At 48.6% G+C, this 22,695-nt stretch overlaps 1 protein-coding gene and 1 long non-coding RNA gene across 6 annotated transcripts in view; one reads left to right on the forward strand and one right to left on the reverse strand.

Annotated features, from left to right (window-relative positions):
* The window catches only part of PEG3 (paternally expressed 3), a 32,704-nt gene extending 11,450 nt beyond the window's left edge, over positions 1 to 21,254 (reverse strand). The window contains exons 1-11 of one of the 5 annotated variants that reach the window (XM_053906187.1): positions 21,076 to 21,254; positions 16,694 to 16,786; positions 14,619 to 14,661; positions 13,950 to 14,079; positions 10,034 to 10,170; positions 8,554 to 8,623; positions 6,002 to 6,078; positions 3,293 to 3,772; positions 2,596 to 2,685; positions 1,747 to 1,896; positions 1,553 to 1,662 (exon numbers count right to left, since the gene is read on the reverse strand). In XM_053906187.1, the coding sequence (XP_053762162.1) occupies positions 1,553 to 1,662; positions 1,747 to 1,896; positions 2,596 to 2,685; positions 3,293 to 3,686 (744 nt within the window). In that variant the 5' untranslated portion in view covers positions 3,687 to 3,772; positions 6,002 to 6,078; positions 8,554 to 8,623; ... (3 more) ...; positions 16,694 to 16,786; positions 21,076 to 21,254. Of the gene's footprint in view, positions 1 to 1,552; positions 1,663 to 1,746; positions 1,897 to 2,595; positions 2,686 to 3,292; positions 3,773 to 6,001; positions 6,079 to 8,553; positions 8,631 to 10,033; positions 10,171 to 13,949; positions 14,080 to 14,618; positions 14,662 to 16,693; positions 16,787 to 21,075 lie in introns of those variants that run through there. The other 4 variants (XM_053906188.1, XM_019436900.2, XM_019436899.2 and 1 more) reach the window with 4 other exon arrangements.
* A 902-nt stretch (positions 21,255 to 22,156) lies between these two features.
* The window catches only part of LOC109259340 (uncharacterized), a 40,476-nt gene continuing 39,937 nt past the window's right edge, over positions 22,157 to 22,695 (forward strand). The window contains exon 1 of the long non-coding RNA XR_008423449.1: positions 22,157 to 22,403. This is a non-coding gene — a long non-coding RNA (uncharacterized LOC109259340). The remainder of the gene's footprint in view (positions 22,404 to 22,695) is intronic.

Raw genomic sequence — 22,695 nt, forward strand, 5'->3', positions numbered from 1 at the left:
AATAAGATAACAAAATTAGTAGCAAACTAAGTGTGTCACAAACTTAGACAGTTTCCCTGGCACAAGGGACAAGGACGTCTGGGCTGGAGGGACAGTCGCCTCCGACCCTACCCACCTTCCTCCGCATCCCTTCCCCTGTAACTGCTGCTTTGGGGTGCTCTGCTTCCAACATCTGGACACTGCCGATTCCTCCCTCTCATACACACCTGCATTCCTTGCTTATCTCCCAGACAGGGGACCAGTGACAGAGATTTCAGGGTGGGATCCGAAGCCTTCCATCGGCTGATGCCAACTTCTGAGTGCCACTGCAGGAGTGCACTGGGGACCGACCTGAGCTCTCTGCTCGGCTGCAGGACACAAGACCCTTGTGGCCAGGCCCAACCCCACCTTGTGGCTGACTCAGCAATTTTGCCCTCGGGGTTCCGGCCTGTCTGGTTTTCTGTCTGGTTCCTGTCCCCGGGCCTTCGCCGGAGACCTCCTGACCCTACCTTCACCTGGCCTTCAGAAGTCAAGGGTTACTGCCTTCAAGATGCTTCCTTTCAAATCCAAATCCAAACCACTGGGACAACTGCTTCCCAGCGCTCAATTTTTCCTTCCCAGAGCTCTGCGGAACGAGCATCACACGGTATCCCACGAAGGCTTATTTGTGGGACTGCTGAATTCCACTCTGTCGTTAAGGCTTGAAGTTTCCAGGGCATGTGGGGACCCAGACAACCTCAGACACCATGGCACTCCCTGACCTGGGCGAGGTCCTTAGCGCTAAAAGGAGATGCAGGCTCCTCGCACTCGGCTCCCCTTCCTCTCAAAGCCCTTTCCACGCTGCGGCTCCCCTTCAGAATGCTGGGTCACGAGGGACCCTACTCCATACAGGTCAGCCCAGATCCCAAGGCCTTTTCCCCTCCACCGATCTCCCCAGCATACGGCCTCCTAAAACTACTGCCAGAACTGCCGACACGCAGGCGGTGCCGACCGCATGCCAGGCATCACATTAAGCCCTTCTTGGATACACATGAATCACACTCACTCCTCACAGCAGCCCGCTGACCCAATCACTGCATCCATTCTTCAAATGAGGAAACTGAGGCTCAGCTTAGTCAAGCAAATGGTCCAAGGCTGCACACCTAGCAGGTGGCAGAGCTGGGCCTCACACCCAGCCCTCGCTGGCTCCAGAGCCTTCGCTCTCTCTTGCCTGTGTGCCGTGTGGATGTACAGCCTCCCTGGTTCCCTGCAGTGGGCCAGAAAGACCCCTGCAATGGTTCTGCTTCCCTGGCTCCATAGGGAACCACTGACACGACCGACGTACCACATGCCACAGGTGTGGGATGGCAAAGTGCTCCTCTGACAATGTGGGTCAATCAGAAAGTAGGCAGGAGTCACCCCAGCCACTTGCCACCTCTGCGGACAGGCCTGGGCTCCATGCAGGGCAGAAGTGCCCCTCTGCGCACCCAGGTGGGATTCTAAGGGTGGATGAGCATACCCTCCTGGGAAAGAAAGGCCTCTCTGCCATGAAATGAAGATGGCCTTTCCAGAAAGAGAGGAGACCTAAGCATACCTGGGATCTTGACTCATAATCCATCACAGAATCCCTACGTTTGCGTTCTCTTTCTGTCGCAAAAGTTGTTTTCTCCATCAGAGGAAGGGAAAGGTCCCGTTGAGGAAGTCCTGGGAAGAGACAAGGCGTCACAGAGGGACAGGGTGTGGTGTGGCCCTGCACGCCCACCAGGGAAGTCCGAGCATGGGACATACTGCCTCTGGGGTTCCTGGGGTATGGCCAGCGGTCCCGAGACCCCAGGTCTCTGCTCCTGCCTCTCCGCTCCCGGTCCCGGTCCCAGTCCAGATCCCAGTCCCGGTCTCGCTCCCGGTCCCACTCCTGGTCCCAGTCCCGGTCCCGGTCACCTGAGAAAGCCAGACATGGAGGAGTTAACACGGTTCTGGGCCACGCAGGATGGGGGCCCTAATCCCCCTCCTCCCTTGAGGAGATGGATCCCACACTGAGGTCTCCAGACTCCCATGCACGACCTGGGCTCTTTTGATTACCCTGGACCCAGAACACCACTTCTGGAGGCTTTGCCCAAGTGCCACGGACGGCAAAGCAAGCGCCACAGCGTGGTTTAGAGGCCGGCCCCTGCAGACACTTCTGTTGTTTGCTGGCTGCCACACCATCAGCCCCACACTCTGGACCATGACTTCAGACCCGCCCGCCAGTCTCAATGTGCACATGACCCTGCTCCAAAGAGACAAAACACATGCCCTCCCAAAAGCAAGCTTCCTTTTTACAAGTTCTTGAAGGACCTTAAAACAGGTTTTAGAGGCAAAGTAGTGATGAACTCTGCCCCTCCTGGGCCAATTTCAAACAGCTTCAAATACTTTCTCATTATTTAAAAAAAAAATTGTATTTCACACCAGACACTGGTGTCTGCTTGGATATAAAAATGTCTCATTCCATCATCAACTGCCCTTCCCCTCAGATCTGCACCGCTGTCTCCACTGATGGTGCCAGGCCCACCATGCACTTCTGGGCAATGGGCAGAGCTGGTAGCCGGGGAAGCTGGGCCCAAGTCTGCCCCAATGGCGTGACCTGACACAGTTACTCACTGCAGAATGATGACGCAGAACGTGGCGGTGGGGACTCTGCTCCCTTCCGGCTCATGCTGTCTTCGCTGCGCAGGTCACTGTTGTTGTCATCTGAGAGGACACCAGACACTGTCTTAATGCTCTATCACCTCTCGCCTGTGTTCTCAAAATAGCTCCCCCGAGTGGAGTCTGCCCTTGCCCCAACCGTGCAGCCCCCTGCCTCCCCGGGAAGCTGGAGCGATCTGATCCCCACATTCCTCAGCTTCCTACCACGCCTGGGCAGGCTACGTGGCTGCGACCGCCCTCACCTCCTCTCCACATAGCAGCCACGCACAGCTCTCTGGGGTAACACACCCTTCGTGTCATGAAAAGGAGCCCAGGCCAGGGTTGTGAGGTGCACAGAGGCTTGTCAGTTCCTCACAGAGGCCCTCACTGAGGCGTGCCTTTCCTACCCACACCACCTTAAGGCGGCGGTTCTTAACTGGGGCGCTCTACTCCCCGGGGACAGGTGGTAACATCACGTCTGGCTGTCACAGCTGGGGAGGGGGTGCAACCGGCATCCTGTGGGTAGTAGAGAGGGGCTAGGGGTGTGTCACTGCATATCCTATGACAGGCTGGCACCCCACGAAGAGAGTGACCTGGCCTCGACTACCAGTGGTGGTGCGGCTGTGAACCCCAGAGAGATCATGGCTCCCCGACAGCCTCCACCGTGCCTCACCTCCTGGTTCATACATCTCCTTGTAATTTTCCAGCAGAGTGACTAGCTTCTCACAGTTCTCGGGCTTTTTTGCCCGCACCCAAGGCTTGATCTTTTCTGGAAGGATGGTCAGGTACTGCTCAAGGACCAAGAGCTCGATAATCTCCTCCTTGGTGCGAGTCTCTGGCTGCAGCCAATCGAGGCAGAGGTTTCGGAGTTTAAACAGTGTCTTCCGAGGCCCAACAAATTCCACGTAGAGGAAATTCCGAAACCTCTGATGAAAGAATTCAGGGTCAGTTGCACCTTCTCTTACGGTGGCATCCGGCTCCTTAGTCAAGTCACTGTCTAGCTCATGCACATCTGGAGCCCAAGACTTCTTCGGTTTGGTGGCAGACAAGTACTTTGGAGGCAGCATTTTTCTAAGTGAGATTTTCACTGGAGGAACCAAACATGAGTCAACAGGAAAGACGCGGCAGGCTGTGACAGTCAGCACTCAGGGACCTGTAGATCGTAAGGAGATACACACATGTCCCAGAAGTTGAGGATCAGGCAGCAGTGTGGGGCTGCCCTAAACGGGCATCAACAACGCTTTGTGAACAAACCACGGGGGCAGAGATGCACACACTCGCAATACACAGATGCATGCGCAGCACACAAACACAGCCTCCCACAGGGGTAACAAGCATGACCTCTGGGCACCATCAAACCTGTTTGAGAGTCACCTCTGCTACTAACGGGTGTCATGACTGTGGGCAACTACTCAACGTCCTGGAGTCTGTCCCCTTATCTACACCAAGGAACAACAGCCCTCAACCCTTTTAAAACTGTGAGATTAAATAAGCTAATATACCTAAAAGGCCTACCAACCCAATGCCCACAATGCTCAAGGTGCCAGGCATTACTAAAAGTGGAGGTTGATTTTTGTTCTCAGCAAAAATGGAAAAGGGGATACAGGGAATGAGGGCCAAACCTACCATTTCTGGTGATTTCTGAACATCTCTATCACTGTGGAAAGTTCTACTGGCCAGAGTGGCAGAGTCTGCAGGTCTGCTCAGGACCCCTTCCCTCGGCACTGCACACCCTTCTGACAAGTGCCTATCCTGAACCCCAGCCTCGGGCTCTGCTAACACCACCTCCTCCGATAGGTCTCCTGAGCTGCACTATCCATCTCTCAGGTGTTGCAAGCACTCCTCACATGTATTTTTAAATGCTGCAGTTAACTTGCCCCTCTCTGCAGCCTAAACTATAAACTCTACTTGAGGGATTAGAGACTCACTTTTCCAGACTTGTATCCTCTAGTGTCTGCCTGGCACAAAGTCAGGTACCAACAATGGTAGAACAGATTGAAATTAACAGACATAAACCCATTTAAAAACTGGTTTTAGGGGCATCTGGATGGCTCAGTTGGTTAAGCATCCAGCTCTTAGTGTCGGCTCAGGTCACGATCTCACAGTTTCGTGAGTTTGAGCCCCGCATGGTGCTCTGTGCTGACAGCATTGAGCCTTCTTGGAATTTTTTCTCTCTCTCCCTCTCTCTCTCTGCCCCTCCCCTGCTCATACTGCCTCTTTCTCAAAATAAATAAACTTTAAAAATAAATAAATAAATAAATAAAATAAGTTTTAGATGTAGGCACGCATTATCACATGGCTGAAGAAGCACAGCTAAGTTTCTGGGGAGAGAGAACATCCTGGATTAACCTCTATGCCCCTGCTTCCAAAGAACATTCTGGTGTGTCACCCACCCTCACCTGCCCACTTTTCTATCAACCCCTCTAGGAAAGAACCAGCTTTGATAATCCTCTGTATTGCTGCATTTATTTCCCTAGTTGTCTTTTTATTATCTGCCCCTTCTTTTTAGAAAAACCTCTTAGACTGAGTTTAAAAGCTGATTTTCATCTTTTTTCTAACATAACCAATTAAGGCTATACATTTCCCGTTACCTAAACCATCTCCCTCTGTGGACAGCCACAAATGGTACAAGAAGGTAGGCAATATGGGAAAGAAATTTAGGTTTGGGTGGGTGAATTAATTCACCTGACAGTTTTGTACTTCTGGCTTTACTTCCAAGGAAGAACAAAACAATATGCAGCAAAAATTCTATGCTTTTGTTTTAAATGGGAAACCAGTAAGTTTAAAATTAAAGTTCTTTCTTTAATGTTTAAAGAGAAAACAAGGTGTTTCATTTATCATTTGGGAATAAATGTAGCAAACTCTGCCATGCCCTTTTCCCCCCTGCAGTGATGGGCTTCGGTTCTGCTCACGCACAAACACCACCCCCACCCATGCTCTCTCCCACCACTGTCCTCTGAAGCATCAGCACACACACACACACACACACACACACACACACACACACACATGTCCATCAGGAAGACCCTCAGCAATCAAGCACTGCCTCCCTGTCTGCCCTGCCCTCCTTGAGGACAGGTGACAACAGAGGGGAGGGCATGAGATGGCACCCTGCTAGGCAGAAGACTTCCAAAGCCAGGGAAGGAAAAGGACAAGTATCCAGGCTCTGACGACTAGAGTGATGCTTGGCTAAGAGGGACAGAGAGACTGCCCCTGACAAGGCAGAGCTCTCAAACCCAGCAGGCCTGAATGGCAAAGATGAAAGGGCAGGAAGCCCAAGACTGCTCTTTGGCATTCATATCCCAGAGGAAACTCCAGTCCCCTAGAAGACGCTAGTGCAACTTCTCAGAGGTGACAGGGTACCTTCAGGTATGTAAATCACCTGTTTGGGAAGAGGATCCTTTCCAGAACTTCAGAACAAGCAGCTCTCCACGGGAACAGAGTCAAAATACCAGGGACCTGCAGACATTTTAAAGACAAAAATATATGGACAAATAAACATGGAAGAAATGTAAAAAGAGTGTCAGAGAATTAATTCTCCAAATGGCTGTGAATTCAGATAGCATTAGAGGTGAGGACTTATATATCGCCTTCAAGAAAAGGCCAATTCCCAGGTCATAAACCAACCAAAGAGAAATAGAAAGCCTTCCCATTGTCTTTATGAAATCAGAATAATTTAAAAAGCCAGTACAAAACTAGCATTAACAAACCACAGATCAAATTCAGTTATAAAAGCAGACAAAAATCTCTGGCACTATCCCTGTTGAACACTATTCTTCAGAGTTCCAGCCAATTACAATGAGGCAAGAAAAATGTGAGGCATAAAGAAAGATCTAAAACTATCATTCTCTTTTATGTAAGAGCATTCACTCAGATTTTGTGAATCAATGAAGCAGACCTGACAATAATTTAATAAGAAAATCACTTACAACATGCTCCCTAAATATGTATCAGCAATTAAAAATTTTAAATAGTGGGAAGAGAACTGCCATTATAAAGACAGAAAAGATTTAATGAAAGACAACACCATCCACATGAATAAGATTACAAATTATAATAATAAAAGGCAGTAAATGGAGAGACATAGGATAATCATGGGAGATGTATGGATCTGGCATATTAAAGCTCTAAAACCTCCCCCAAGTTAATCTATATAATTTAATGGAACTTCAAAGAATATTAATGTTGGGGAACTTGGCGATGGTTCCAAAGTTGACCTGGAAGAGTTCCATTTGGTCAATATTTTGAAAATTCACATATCAAAAGACCAACAATCCATACACAAAATTTAAGAAATATTTTCATGTAATCTCATGGTAAGAAAGTTCTTTTATAATATGCCTGAAGGAGAAAGACTACATAGAAATAACAATGATGGTTGTTTACACCATCAAAACCTAAGAAATAAAACAACAAAAAGATCCACTTGTAACTTATGACAAGAAAGTGGATTCTCTTAGGAATTGTGGTCTAAGTTGACCACACGTAGTCAAGTATCCGGCAGTGGCTTGAAACATGGCATTTACAAACTAGTAAGGAAGGCACACATTACTTCAGTAAATGGTGGTAGGAAAACTAGCCAATCTTTCACTTGGGGGGAGAAGGTCATACCATACATAAAAATGCTAAAACTAAAATCAAAATAAAATAAATAAAAGATTACTTTTTAGAATTATGGAGCAGGAAAGGGCTCTTCTAACTAGATGATAAAATTGAGAGCTATTAAGGACAACTTTGACTTCAAATATGTACTTGTTTACTATGGTAATTTTTCCTCCCAGTACACATATATTTGAAGCATAAACCACCAGCAGGTGAAAACTACATACAGTAACTGTAGGATGAAAAGGTTTGGCAGAGAATCAATAATTTTTCTAAGAAAATACAGGCAGGCAAACCTGACTCAGAAAGCAGAGGAAAATCTAGGGAAGAAATTTAAAAAGATGAAATAATTTAAGGAGCAACTTCCATAAAAGTTCCATGAGCAATGAGTTCACCATGTTATAAAAACCCTTCCAGAGCACAGAAAAGAGATGGAGGACATCTTACTCATTAATAATACGACCGTTTGAACGCCCTTAAGAATTCGATCACAAGGTACACGCCAACTTCTAAACCAAAAATTCACTCATTTCTTTTCTCAAGAAATTCAGGACTAGAGTAAACAAATTTGATGTTCTTTAAATGTGCTCAAGATTTTCTAACAAGGGCAACAGAACAGCCTGTGGTCAGCAAGAACATTATACATATATATGTATATGTGTGTGTATATATATATATATATATATATATATATATATATATATATATTTTTTTTTTTTTTTTTTTTTAATTTAACAGGAAAAACTTAAAAAAAAGAATCAGGCCCTAACAACTCCTTCCCACAACTGCAGAGGAAGTTCATTTCAGATCTGAGAGTAAAAAAGGACTTTGAGAACAGAGTAATTGTAAAAATGGACAATGTAAGTATCTGTATGAAAAAGAAATGGGCGTACTCACATAATGGTTATGGCAATGGAGATTTTATGGAGGGCAATTTGGATAACTTCTTGAAATTTTAAATGTACACACCCTGTCCTATAAATTCTATTTCCATGAATTTATTCCAGAAATACGTAATCACATATGTCCAAGAATATAGTCACTGAATAGTGCTGACAATGCACAAAATATAGTACATATTCATATAATGATTATGAAACCTTTTAAAATAATGAGCCAATTGTAAATAAATGGATATAAGATGACCTCTAACGTAGTTAAGTGCAAAATGGGACACGAAAATGTGTACAGCATTCTAAGAAACTATAAAAACAGACGTATTTACTTAGACAATTTCTGTAAGAATATATATGAGACTAGTAATAGTGATTAATAGTGATCACCCCTGGGGAAGGGAACTGGGGGCCAGGGAAAGAAGGGAAGGAAACTTACTTTTTCACTGTATAGTCTCCTTTTGTTTTTTGTTTTTATTTATTTATTTTTTACCATGAGCATGTATTACCTAGTCAAAAAAATAAATTCAAAGTTAAAACAAAAACAATAAACAAAAGCACTAGTAGAGGCCTTAGAGACTGTGCTGCCCACTGAGTGGGTTCACGCAACCCTGACACCTTAACACTGAGGGGGTATCCTCCCTTCCCTGCCTATCCCACCCTGCTGGAGTCCAAGGTCATATCCTAAACCAGATGGCAGGCAATTTAGAAACCCCCAAAGAATCAAGTCTGGAACTTGTGAAACCAAGAATCACATAAGGAAATTGCAGCTATAAGTTGAATATACTCCCCAGATCTCCAGCAATTATTAATACATAATTGTAAGGTCATCCCCTAAGCTAGGGATTCTGAAATCTAACTGATAGACCTTTCTGCCCATGTGCACAGAGGTACAGATCTCAAGTGTGTTCAGAGAGGCACTGTGTGCAACAGCAAAGAACAGGGACAGGGAGGAGAAGGCCCAAGCATAATTCCAATGCCAGAGCCCACCAAAAGACCACTCACTCACTACTCAGCAGATGGGAAAATAAAAATGGGTACAAATTTTCTGTGCTATAAGATGCAACCAAAATAAAAACAAACCAGAAGAAGAGGGGGAAAATATTCTGCAACATAGACAACAGTTAATATCTCAAATGTGAGAAGCTCTTAGAAAGCAATAAGAGAAATGTCTACCCGTGAAAATAAAAAATACAGTTCATAAAATTAGTGATAAGTTCCAACAGTCACATCGGAATCAAAGAAATGTGAAATATTACAGTGAACACCTTTTTGGCCTATCAAATGGGCAGATATTTCAAAAATAATCAAAAAGAAAAACTGATGTTGGTGAGAAGCTGGCTGGTGCAGGCATGAACCATAATTCTGGATGCCATTTCAGCCTATGTTTTAAAAACATTAAAAATGCCCATTCCTTTTGAACCAGCAAGGTTCCACTTAAGGACAATCAAGTAAGTAAAATATTAGTAAGAAAAAAAAAAGCTAAAAAGTCAGGTGCCCACTACAATAAAGTCCTTATATATACACCTAATTTCCAGTTTATAAAAGGTAACACATGCATCACTAAAGAGCTGCTGCAGTAAATGATGGCAGGTGACGCCATTTTACACATGGAGCCATGGGAAGGGACAAGCACATGTCAGAAAAGTGTTATGTTGCTAACGTGTTCTTGTATAACTACGGTCCTAACACGGGGCACAGATCCTGTCTCAAGAGTCAAACTCCGGAAAAGGAGACACTGATCGACATACTCCTACAGCGGTACCCGACAGCAGGTGAGTCTTGTGAGATGAGGTTAGGTGCCATCCTGGCCAAGTGACCCAACCTTTACCCCTTACTCACTCTGTTTACAGACCAAAGGGCAACTCAGAGTGGGGCCAGATGTGCTGTGCTAGTACTTGCCAGGGTCCCATACTCACCTTACCCTCAGGAAGACCCAGATCTCAGGTGAACTCGTCCTGTGACAGCGCCTCTGGCCAATCAAAAGCATAACTGCTCTACCCACTTCGCCCCCACTTCCCCAGTCCAGCTTCTGCCTCCATGGCAACAGCCACGCCTACCGCTGAAGAAAACAGAAGATACAGGTTTGGAGGTAGCTGAGACGAAAGCATCACAAAGGAGCTGAGTAAATGTTTGTCTGATACGATCGCATGAAACGTTGGGGCTAAGGGGGTAGCCTGTCCAAGGACAGACCAGAAAGGCCAACAGTAACAATTTACCCATCTGATCAGAGATGTGCCTGAAGATGCGTGAACCTAGTAGAACTGAGAGTGCCTGCACTTAAACCCAAAGTCTCTGAGGGCAAAGCCTCTGTTGCCTTTTTCCACCATTGTATTTTTATCTCACAGGACTGGCACATAGGTGTTCAATAAACAGTTTTTTGCACTTAGATGCAAAAATGTTTAATAAATCCAATCTAGAAAAGTCTAGCCCATTCCAGTAATACAAAGGAAGATATCCCAATTCCAGGGGACTGTTCTACACGATGGATTATAAGGGGAAAGGGATCCTGTGAGCACTGTTTCGTGTTAAAAAGCATTTGCAAACTTCAACAGCCTCTCCTTATAGTGTTTTTAGCAAAGAGTACAACTAGGAGGCCACCTATGAACAACAGAGATTTATCTCAAATAAAAGCAAGCAAGCATATTAAACGCTAAAGGTATTCCAACTAAAAGTGGGGGCCAGAAAGGGAGGACCTCCACCACAACCACCATGCAACACTATTCTGGAAAAACCTGGCTAACACAACTGAAGAAGAAACGAAAAGCATAATGTGGAAAAAGCATTATTTTGAGCTAAAAAACCTTGTCACTAAATACAAGAAAAGAATCCCATTAATAGCAAAATAAATAAATTCTCATTAATAAATTCAAACTATCTGCAACTCCAAACAAAATTTTTTTAAATGTCTAGGACATAACACAAATCCTGAATATGTGAAGACATATGTTTTTGGATGGGAATGTGGAAATTGTTGTCAATCCTTCCTTGAACATACATTAAAATCCAATGAAAGGATGGGAAGCTTTGATAAACTGAGAATCCAGTTCCTCTAAAGAATAAAGGTACAAAACTATCAGGACAATCCTGAATAAGGTATGTATGTGGTGGGGGCAATGTGTTGTCTGTAAAATGACCCAAACATATGGAAACGTACAGCATTCTTTCCAACACAATGACTCAAGTGTCAAGACAAATACACTTAACCGAGCTAACACAGTCCAAAACCTGACTTGCGTGAAAGTGTACACACACATGGGATTTAGTTTACAATAAAGAAAGGTCTTTAAATCAAAAAGAGCATTAACTGTTTAAATACAAACTATGAACTCTCTGAGGACTAAGTGGTAAAGAATAATTTTAACAAAAGTGATGAGAGGGGATGGCCAATACTTTAATTTCTGACCAGTTATTCAAGCATGCATTTCCAAGAAGGTTGGGACAGCCTCTGGCATTAGGAAAGCACCACAAACCAGTGCTGGGGTCTGGCCTCCTGCCAAGCAATTCTGTATTTCAACAACGCATCACTGGAAGCCTAAGGCCACAAAGGCCAATAATCTACTTTGCTCTCATTAAAATAAATCAGTGCCCTCAAAAAACAGCATTCCTCCAAAATTTTCATCAAACAGGAAGGAATGAAAACATAAAAATCTTTAATAGAATGCTATGTAGCCATTAAGTCATGCTTTCAAGAAGTTTTTTAACATTATTTTCTGATTGCAAACATAAAAGATAATACAACATTCAAACATTACAAAATATTTAATGTAAAAACCACAAGCCACATCCACTGATCAAATCTGTTGCTATACTAAACCTTTTGACATCCATATGTAGAGTAGCATCAAATTTTTACCCAAATGAGATCACATTAGGTGTTCTGCATGTGTGTGCTTTTAACTTTTATTTTTTTCAGTAAACTTTATGCCCAATGTGGGGCTGGAACTCACAACCCCAAAATCAAGACTCGTGTGCTCTGCCGACCCTGCCAGCCAGGCGTCCCTTGTGTATGTGTTTTAAAACCTAGTAATTTATGATGGTTACCTTTCTATATTAGTACATATAGATCTACATCATTCTGAAGGCCACATAATATTCCATTCTACAGGTACACTGGTTTATTTAAACTCGGTGAAACCACTAACGTGAAAAAACCTTTAAAGCATTAAATGAAAATAATGGGGCATAAAATTGTACAGCATACGTGGCATTTACATGTATACCTATTTATATGCACATAGAAAATGATGGAAATATCCACACAATGGAATAAGGCAGTTTTTAGAAAGCAAACCTATAGATGGAAGTGTATTTATATGGAAATTCTTGTAGATAGTGCTAAATAGCTACTAAGTAGTATGTGTGCATACATATGACACCTTCTCCCCGCCCACCAACTACTGTCTCACATCCCAGGAACTTCACTCTTATAGCTTGAGTTTGAAATGTTAATGAACTGGGTATGATCTCATTGTGCTAAAAAAACAAACACACAAGAGCAAACAACTACAAGGATATTTAAACATACGGAAATATATATAAATTAAGCCAGAAGAAAATTTCCATATAAACTTGTATAGATTATTCATAAAAGGGGGAAAATAAAAAAATAAACAATAAAAGATACTACTTCTTTTTTCATTTTAATTTCAAATGTTATTCTAAGTTTATAATTAGAAACAAATTTTTGAATATAAAATTCAAAATAAATTCAATTTCTGTTGGTCTTCCCTTTCCCTTTCTGCCTACTGCTGCTAAGCAGCATGCCCTCTGCTGTGGTGGTCCCGGGATGTGGCCCCTGCTTACGAGGACACTTCATCTTCCCCTCTGGCCGCCTCCCACTGCTCCCATGGCACCCTCCACTCGCTGCCTGTATCACTTGATGGTGCTCCACATCCAGGCCCTCCCCTCTGGCCTCATAGTTCAAACTGAATTCTGGCCACATGGCAAACCCATCACCTTCATTTCCTGACTTGGAGGTGGACCCTCACATACCCCTACTCAAATTTTCGCATTTCCTTCTGCTCTCTGGAGTACAGATCCCTGTGTGGGTTGAGTAGCGGCCAAGGGCAGGATCTTAAAAGGTCTGACCACATTTGGCAGACAAAGGCAAAGGTGGAGACACAAAGGGACCAAGCCCTGGTCCTAGGGGCCAAGACCACCAATTCCAAGAGGAAGGAAAGAGAGGAGATGAATGACAGAAAGCAGTCTCTCTCTACCCTGGGCAGAGGGCCTTATGGATTTCTAGCGTTCTTTAACCTCCAAATATCGGTTCTTGCATACACTAGACATCTAACCATGAAATGTTATATGCATCATAAACATTTCATGCAGAATAAATTTCGCTTGTGAGCCTGACCACTTACAACTACAGGACAGTGGTGCCGCCTGGACAACAGTGTTGCCACTGTGGTTTCTACCACAGTATTTGCGCCATTCTTTGAATGTTTTATAGCACTTTACTTCTCTATTTCATAAAAAATGAATAGAAAACAAAAGTATGGGCCTCACATTTAATGTAACTGAAACAAGGATGGAATTTATCAGGCACCCCTGCTACCAGGTGCGGGGGGGGGGGGGTGTCTTTGGCCTCAAACAAATGAACTGGGAAGAAATCAATTAAAGAACACAGATCAGAGGCTTGAAAAGATTGAGTGGGACACATGAGGAGAGCTAACGAAATCCTGTGACCCCACTGTTTCACCTCAGGCTCCCCACATCCCATCAGTTGAGAAAGAAGCTCCATGAGAGCTTCTTCGACCCCATTTCTACTTACTTACTTTGGCCCCTCATCATGGTGCACCTAGATTCAGCCCCCTCACTCATTCTACCTACCTCATCCGAGGGGGCTGGAATTGAGAACTTTAAAGTCAGGAAGCGAGGAAGTTACTTTCTTCGTTTCTTGGGGACAGCATGGTGTGCGGTCTCCTCTCTCTTCTCGTTTGCTCCATTCTCCTGCCTCTCTCTGCAGACCGACATTCTCTACTTCAGCATGACGTGGTAAGCGCTGCCCCAGCCCCAGTCCTACCTCACCTCCCGGTGACACGCCCAGTGCTGACAGCCTCAGCAACCCAAGTTCTCCGAGTCTGCAAGTACACACTGCAGCTCAAGTCCTTCTAGGGTGGTGGTTCTCAAACTTGGGGTGCCAAAAGCCATCTGAGGTACTCGTGAAGTATGTACCTGCCTCTCTAGATGTGACGATCTAGGAGGCCTGTGGTTCTCTAGGAAAGAGGCATTCCAATGAGCACCCCAGTAGTTATACCTTGAGAACCACTGCTGCAGGCTTAGGTGTCTGCTCTTGTTCGAATAATCACCAACAGAAGCATACGGACAACAGGGGCTGCTGGGGGGCCAGTTTCATATGGCAATGTCAGCAAAGAGTAAGTGACCACTCTCCCTACCATCCTGGCCGCAACCTCCACCCTCTGGTCTTTTAGATGGCTCTTCGCAGATCATCTCCACATCACCCTGGGCTTACCTCTATCACAAAGGCTTAGCACTTACCACACTGCAGCAAAATTTCCTTGTTGGTGTCCATTCTTGTGGGCTTTCCCCAGAAATTTCAGAAGAGAGGAAATAGTATCTAAGAATTTTAGTTTAATGATCAGACCCCAAATAGTTCGAGACGAATAAAGCTACTTTAAAGAGACTGTCTTCTGAGCCAGTATGAGTAATCTGGCCATATTTTCACGTCAATTATTAGCTGATCATTTTTTTTTTCTCCCAAATGAGAAAAAAACATGAAAAGATAGGCCACAAACGATGTACAGGAAAGGGCTACTCTGGTCAGACCTAATTTGAGTGGAAATTGGGAACAAAGGGGACTGGAGATAGGAGACCTCTGGTGTCCTAGTTACCTAGCAAGAGCTTCACTGCAACCAGATGCTGGCGCTAGGCTACCTAAAGGCCAGTGCTAGTGAACCTTCACCTTCTCTCATTTTGATTCCATACTCACCAAGCAATCTTTTCATTATGGTTTCATTTCCCATGTAGGTCTGTCTACAGGGAGAGAATCTGTTGATCATACACACTTTTGAGTATTTGGGTCCCTGCTGTAGTTATGTCCCACTATAAGCTAACAAGCCAGAATGGAGAAAACAGGAACATTGTACTTTAGTCACACCGGTTTTCAACATAAACTAATATGTCAGTAGGGTTTACACAGGTTTCCCCAGCTTCATTAATGTGGATCTACTAACACAGGATGAGTCCTTACGTGAAATAAGGTTTCTGAGTGTCCACAGGCTTTAGGACCAGACACTGGATACCTGAGGCACTCACTGAGGCCAGGCATAAACCAATGATTCCCAGGGACCAACCTGAATGGCACATGAGCCTTCCTTCAGATGGTAACACACCGTCAGCACAGCCACCTATGTTGGTAAGCATGTTTTCTTACTCGTCATTTAACTACAGTTCTCATTCAGCAGACGTTGAGGCCAGTGATTATGTCACCCACTTCCAGAGATACAAAGTCTGGCATGGTCCTGTCCCAGAGTGGGCAGTTTCCATGTTTGCTGACGGAATGAACAACTTTTGCTATTTTGCTCACTTCCCCACACGATGTGATTCACTGCACCTGACCTGAAGCAGTCAGCAAGGTGTGAAAGAAGAGTACGGGGCCGACTGAGTCTCTTAGTAGCTCTCTAATATCCAACTACTTCACTTCTCCCCCTGCTCTGACCCTAATCCAAGCTATCATCTCTCACCCAGACCTGAAATGGTTATCGCTGCAGCCACTGTTTCCACCCTCCTCTTCAGAACCCTACAACAGACGGTGTTTTTAAAAACACAAATCTGATTCTCATGTTACTTTTATGGCTAAAACACCTCAATGGTTTCCCAGTGTGTTTCATATTGAGCCCATATACTTACCACTCACTGGGAGACCTTTCACAACACAGCACCAACTGACCTCTTCCCCACCTTGATCAAACGCCACTCAATTCTTTCCTTTGCTCCTCCAGGCATCCTAGACTTCTGGCTCTTCTCTCTGGAGCCCTCAGAAATGCCCCTGTGCCCTCTGCTTCAGACTACTCTTGCCACAACACACTACCATCCTCACTTCTTCAGTGCTCAGCCTGAGCTTCCCTGGCCTTCCAGAAAGGCCCTATGTGGCCTGTTTCAGGTTAAGTGTCCACAGTGAATATTCTCTCTCAAAAACATCAATTGTACAATTATTTTTTCAGCGTCTTTCATTAACCAATAGACTATGAGCTCCAGGAATACACTTCTTTTCCCACTCTAGGCCATGTTTGCTAGAAGAACCGATGGACCTCTCATGCTTCTCTAATCACCCAACAAGAGAGAAAGAGTAGGCCTGAAAGTACAACTGAGTGTTGGGGGGGGGGGCGGGGGGGGGGGGCGGAATGAAGGAAACTGAAAAGCATAGCATGAGGCCAAGGAGAATTTCTGGCAAACACGCAATTCACCGGAAGAGTCTGTGAGTTTTCAGAGAGCACAAACGGGTACTTGCATGGCTGTATGGAACACGTATGCAGTAGAAAAGTGTCAGGATGAAGAAGAATGTGTTCACTCTAAGGATGAGTGTGGCAGTGTGAGAAGGGAATTCAACTCACCTGGACCTGGACCCGACCACCTAGTGTTTGGACCTAGTTCCTCTTCCTCTGGCCAGGTGTCTCTGAGAAGGATAGGAGCTCAAGAAGGCAAAGCTGGGGAAGGAAAAGAAAACATGAGATACCAAATTTACTTTGCAAATACCAGATTCCTCAGACTGGAAAGGACTGCACAACAGGTGCACCTTTATCTCCTCCAGTGGCAGAGGTCAAGTGAGACCAGGAGAAAGAGTCTTCCCTCCCAGGACGGAAGGGCCCTGGGCATTGCTCCCTGAGGCAAGAGTTGTACTGTGGACTGTAATCACAGTCTCTTCCCTGTGGGGTTATGCCAATGGCTGTGCAAGTCATTCTCTGAACTTCTTAGAATGTCTTCTAACAAGCAAAGCAAAACAGTAAAGACACAGGGCTTTGGATTTAGAAATCAATTCAAGAACCCAACTTCCCACTTATTAACTATGTGATGCTGCCAGTTCCTCTAAAAGCAAAGGACACGTGTAGGCAAAACTCAGGAAAACAATAGCTGAAGTGGTACTATTATTTATTTACATATTTATGTATTTTACACACCCCATACAATACTTAACAACTTGCTTTTCTTGTCTCTGTTACTCCTCGCCACAACACTGTAATCTTCTAAGTATCACTTTATAGAAAAGCAGATGCTCAGAGAACTCAATCTCAGAGCCCATGGCAGACCAGTACAGATCAACCTAATGTCACTCTGAAAAACAGAACATCTACTGACATTTTCCGTGGAGACCACATGGACTAGAGATACAGGTACTCCTTAGAAAAGTGAATTAAAACTCCAGTTTTGCCATCTAATAGCTAGTGATGCAGGGAAAGAAGTTTAACTGCACTGTAAATTTAAGTACTATGAAAAGATTATCTTCTATTAGGACCTTAGTATTATTGCCATTAGGTAGTTACTTCATTCCTTAACCTTACACACCATTGTAGAGGTTTTCAACATGCTCCCAAATGGGGGGCTTACGAGATGCTTTGGTGGAGCTAGGACTAGAAGTGCCCCAGCTGGAGTCTGGGGTACACGTAGGCAAACATGGTGAGAGCTACTTTAGTGCTGGAATCGCGGTAGTCCTCCAGAGGACGCAGCAGCAGTGCCACAAGTGACTCTGCGCATGTGCACCCCCCCACCCCCGCCACCAGCAGGTAGTCCCACCCAAGAACCAGGGCAGCCAGCCCGCCCCCCCCCCCCCACCCCCGCTCTCCCAAACCACGCCCTGACATGCCTAGAGTACCTCCCCTGGATTGTCTCCCGTGCCACGCCCCTCTCCTGTCTGCAGCCCTGAATTGTCCAGTTCAGGCTCTTAGACGTTTTTCTTTGCGTAAACTCCATACTGACCTCAGAGCCTCCACACCCCAAAACTTATGTCCACAGCACGCGTCCTCTTCCCACAGCACGGGTCTGTCTTCTGGAGACCTCACCTTCCCCAAATCTATTAAAATGCCGACATCTGAACCCCAGTCATTCAAACGGACCCTCAGGGCTGCACAGATGAACCCTGTCCCCACATTCCTGAGACTTGGCTTTGGTGTCCTTCGAGGAAATATCTCGCCTGCCACCCTGATGAGTGGCCACTGCGGCAAACGCTCTGGGCTGGCCAAACTGGAGCCTACACAGCAAACCTGACTCCTGTTCTCAGCCATGCGAAGGTGGATGGGGCTCCCCAGGACCCCTCAGTCACTCAGGACATGGCAGTCCCACCCTCAAACCACCGCCTACAACTCCACGGTCCTTCTTGATGGCGCTTTAGCAACCGCCTACTGGCCAACATGGCCACAAGGGTGGGCAGGTGTTTGCAGCCCGGTGAATCTGGACCCGACAGCCCCTCCTTACAACCGTCCCCTGCAGCTCGGCCATCACTCAGATTGCGCCTGCGCAGCAAACCCCAGCTGCCCGCTCTGGGCCCGCCCCCTGCAGCCAAGCCGTCATTCAAGATGGCGCCTGCGCAGTAAGCTTCGGCAGCCACCTCTGGGCCCGCCCCCGGCTGCTCCGCTGTCATTCAAGATGGCGCCTGTGCAGTAAGCCTCGGCAGCCACCTACTGGACAACAAACATACTGCTGGGATGGGCAGGGGTCTGCAGGGTCTATTTATCGTTCAGGACAAGACAGCCCCTCCCTCAGGCCCACCGCCTGCAGCTCTGCCATCATTCAAGATGGCGCCTGTGCAATAAGCCTCGAGGGGCCATCCCACGCCAACACAACCCAGGCCTACCCACCCAATGGGTAGGGGTCTGCAGTCTCCTGTTATTCAAAACATGAAAGCCTCTCTCAAGCCTGCTCCCAGCAATACGACCATCACTGATAGTGACACTTGCACAATAAGCTTTAGCTGTCACCTACAGGTCTTAATATCACTCGAGTGGGTGGGGCTCTGCAGCTCCTCCCTCACCCCGCCCCCTGCAGGACCTCTGTCACTCAAACGGTGTCTGCGCAGTAAGTCTCGGCTGCCACCTGTCGACACAGTAGGCGGAACTCCGCAGCCCCTCCCCTTGGGCTCAGCCCCTGCAGCCAAACCCATGTGCACTCAAGATGGCGCCTGCGCAGTAAGCCTCAGCTGCCACCTGTCGGCCAACAGCGCCAGAGTGGGCCCAACTCTGCAGCCCCGCCCCTTGGTCCCACCCCCTACAGCCAGCCCCACTGTCACTCAAGATAGCGCCTGCGCAGTAAGTCACGGGGAGCTCTGCAGCTCCTCCCCCTCTTGGATCCGCCCCCTGCAGCTGGGCTGTCCTTCAACATGGCGCCTGCGCATAAGTCTCGGCTGCCACCTGTCGGCCAACAAACAGTACTACAGGGGGCCGAGCTCTGCAGCGCCTCCTCTCCCCTTGGACCCGCCCCTGCAGCTCCGCTGTCCTTCAAGATGGCGCCTGCGCAGAGAGTCTCGGCTGCCACCTATCGGCTAATAGCGCTAGAGTGGGCCGAGCACTGCAGCTCCTCCCTCTCCCTGCTGTCCTTCAAGATGGTGCCTGTGCATAAGTCTCGGCAGCCACCTGTCGGCCAACATGAATAGTGCCAGTGTGGGCGGGGCCCGCAGCAGGGTCCGTCCCCCAAACTGCCCATGGTCCCACCCCCAGCCCCGCTGACGGGGTCTGCGCAACACAGCTAGGCTGCTCCCGTCCCCAGCATTTCCCCTAGCCAAAAGATGGGGCCAGACACACCGCAGGGTGACAACCACAAGGGAAGGCCTCTGCCGCGCCCAGATATCACCAAGGAGTAACAGCCGGTGCGTCCACAGCCTGTAGCTCTGTACCTCAGTACTAACAGTTTCATGGCGGCCGCGACCGCGGCAGCCGCGGCAAACTTAGCACAACGCTTGGCTTCTCCAAACCACACGGACCCACCCAACAAAACGGTCTCCGGGTCACTAGCCATGGCCCATTCTCAGAAGTCAGAGCTTAGCCCTCAAGCCAGTTGAGGTGGCACCGTCACGACAAACCTCTGCAGCCAGACCTTCTACTGGCAAAGAAAGTGCGAGGTAGTCAGGACCCTGAAGCCTTCAGAGCATAGAACACGGGGTCACCACGGTTCCCGCCGCCCCGCCCCAGCCCTTGGCCCCGCCCCGCTGCGGCCAGCCAGCCACCATCGCACCAGCCTGCGCGGCAGACCTTAGCCACCCCCATCAAAGATGGCGCCAAGGTAGGCGGGATTCAATGATACCGTCACAGCCCGGGCTAGCCGCAGTCTCAACCGCCCTTGGCCCCGCCCCAATCCGCGGCCAACCAATCAGGATAGCGCCTTTGCAGCAAACTTCACCGCCCACGCCAAATATGGCGCCAGGTGGGCGGGGCTCCCCAATCACTCACAGCCCTGAGAAAATACCCACAGGCGTGAAGCCCTCGGCCCCGCCCCTCACGACTTGTAGCTCCTCCCGCCGCCACTGCGGCAAAACAAGCCCCGCCCCCAAAGTCTGGCAAGGATGCTGAGACAGCCAGAGGGACCTGGCTGTCAGGGACGCCGTGGGACAGACGTAGTGATCTGTAGCCCCCAGACCCGGCCGGCCCACCACTTCCCCAGCACCCACCCTGGCGGGCTCGCCTGACAGAAGTCCGCGGTCATCCCGTGCCCGTCCCCCACCTCCACTAGGCAAGATGGCGCGGCAGCCCCCCGGCTCCGCGGCCACCTGAAAGGGGCAGCCGGTCCCTGAAACCCCGGCCAGACACGCAAGATGGCGTCCGCGGCAAGCGCGGCAACCCGAGCACCGGACCCGTTGAGAACCCCACCAGGCGGTGTCCGCCGGCTGCCTTCCCCCTTCCCCATCTGACCAGGGTCCCAGAGTGCAGCGTGTGACGGCCGTGCTGCCTCACGCGGCATCCGGACACCGTCCTGACACAGACGTGTAGCGCGGGGGTCCGGCCGGACTCACCTCCCCTCACCACACTGCCTCGGGCCCCACGGCTCGGCCCAGGAGTAGCCCGTGTGCACAGTCTAGCACGCCCACAGGGCCCCTGGCGCCCGGCGGCGCCACCAGCCCAGGGTGGACATGTCCGCTCCTCGGCTCCGACCTCGTCCTCCCCGCGGCTCCCAGCGTCTGCACCGAGCCTCTGCGCGCGACTCCTTGTCAGGCTCTCCGCAGAGGCGGGGCTGCAGCGCAGGCCAATGAGAGGCCGAGCTGCCCACCCCGGGCCCCCCTCGCCACGCCTCTGGGCGCTGCCAATCAGGCTGCGGTTGCCGTGGCGATGGCTTGGCGCGAAGGCAGGAGGTTGACGTCAACCCAGCCGACACCAGGGGCCCCTGACAGGGGTCTCGATAAGGGGGTGTGGGGGTGTGTGAGACCCCCACACAAAGAAACGGGGGTGACACGCAGAAGGGCTGGCCGACAACTCCCAAACACAAAACCAGTGAAGAAAAAAAAAAAAAATACATTTGTCCAAAAAGTGGAAATCCTGCGGGCAAAACCATGTACGTTGAAGTGTGAAGAACGAGAAAGTGGGAGACGACACTTTTGCGTCCAGGACACGCGAGAGACGCGGGGCTAGTCCCTCCGTAAGCCAGGCTCTCTCGGGCGCCGGGCGGTACAGGCCGAACCGCGCCAGAAACCCGGGCAGCGAGGGAGGAGGCTGGCACCTCACGGGAGCGCACTGGGCGCTGGCGGACCCGCTGTGGAGAGTCACGCGCGGACTGCACGCCGGGCCAGGCGGACCCCGCCGCAGCCCGCACAGACCCCGACACGGATCCCCACACAGACCCCGCCGCGGCCCGCACGCATCCCCGCAGCATCCCACACAGATCCCACAGCCACCCCGTCAGTACCCGCACAGATCCCCGCGGCCACCCCGTTAGCACCCGCACAGATCTCGACACGGATCCCCACAGCCGCCCCACACAGATCCCCGCGGCGCTCCGCACAGACCCCGCAATCTGTCCGGTAGCACCCCGCACAGACCCTGCGGCGCCCTCATACAGATCCCACCAGCGCCCGCACGCAGCACCCCCCCCCCCCCCCCACCACGCCCGGGGCACGGACCCCGCAGCGCCCCGAAGACTTCCGCAAGCCGCCCCACACGTGGCCCTGCACAGACCGCTCGCAGTGCCGCGCACGTGGCCCGGCTCAGACCCCGCGGACCCCCCACAGTGCCGGTGGGCACACGGCGGACCACAGAGGACACCGGGGAACCGAGGCCCGGGACAGCAGCGAGGCGCGGCTGTCCCCGGGGCTAGGGACAAATTGCTCTCGTTTGTAGGAATGAGCTGGTAAGTGTTTTCATTTGTTTGTTAAGGATGCACACATTTGCAGGTAAAACTTGCGCAAAAGAATACAGGAAACCGCAAGCTGGTTACCTTGAAGGAAAAGGAATTGCGGGTGAGGGGAGGAGGATGAAGGGAGGAATTTTTCCCCTGCTCCAACCCATACTGTTTGTTATAAATACGAATTTCTTTTCTAGCAGTAAAAGCAACGAATTATACAAAGTTCATTAACATACCATTGGTCCAACTGTTCCATGAAAGCAGAGATAAGCAGCGAATGAAAGATTATATGCAAGCA

This window comes from Panthera pardus, unplaced genomic scaffold (assembly GCF_024362965.1).
Source record: "Panthera pardus isolate Hobbes unplaced genomic scaffold, ASM2436296v1 HiC_scaffold_18, whole genome shotgun sequence".
NCBI classification, from domain to species: domain Eukaryota; kingdom Metazoa; phylum Chordata; class Mammalia; order Carnivora; family Felidae; genus Panthera; species Panthera pardus.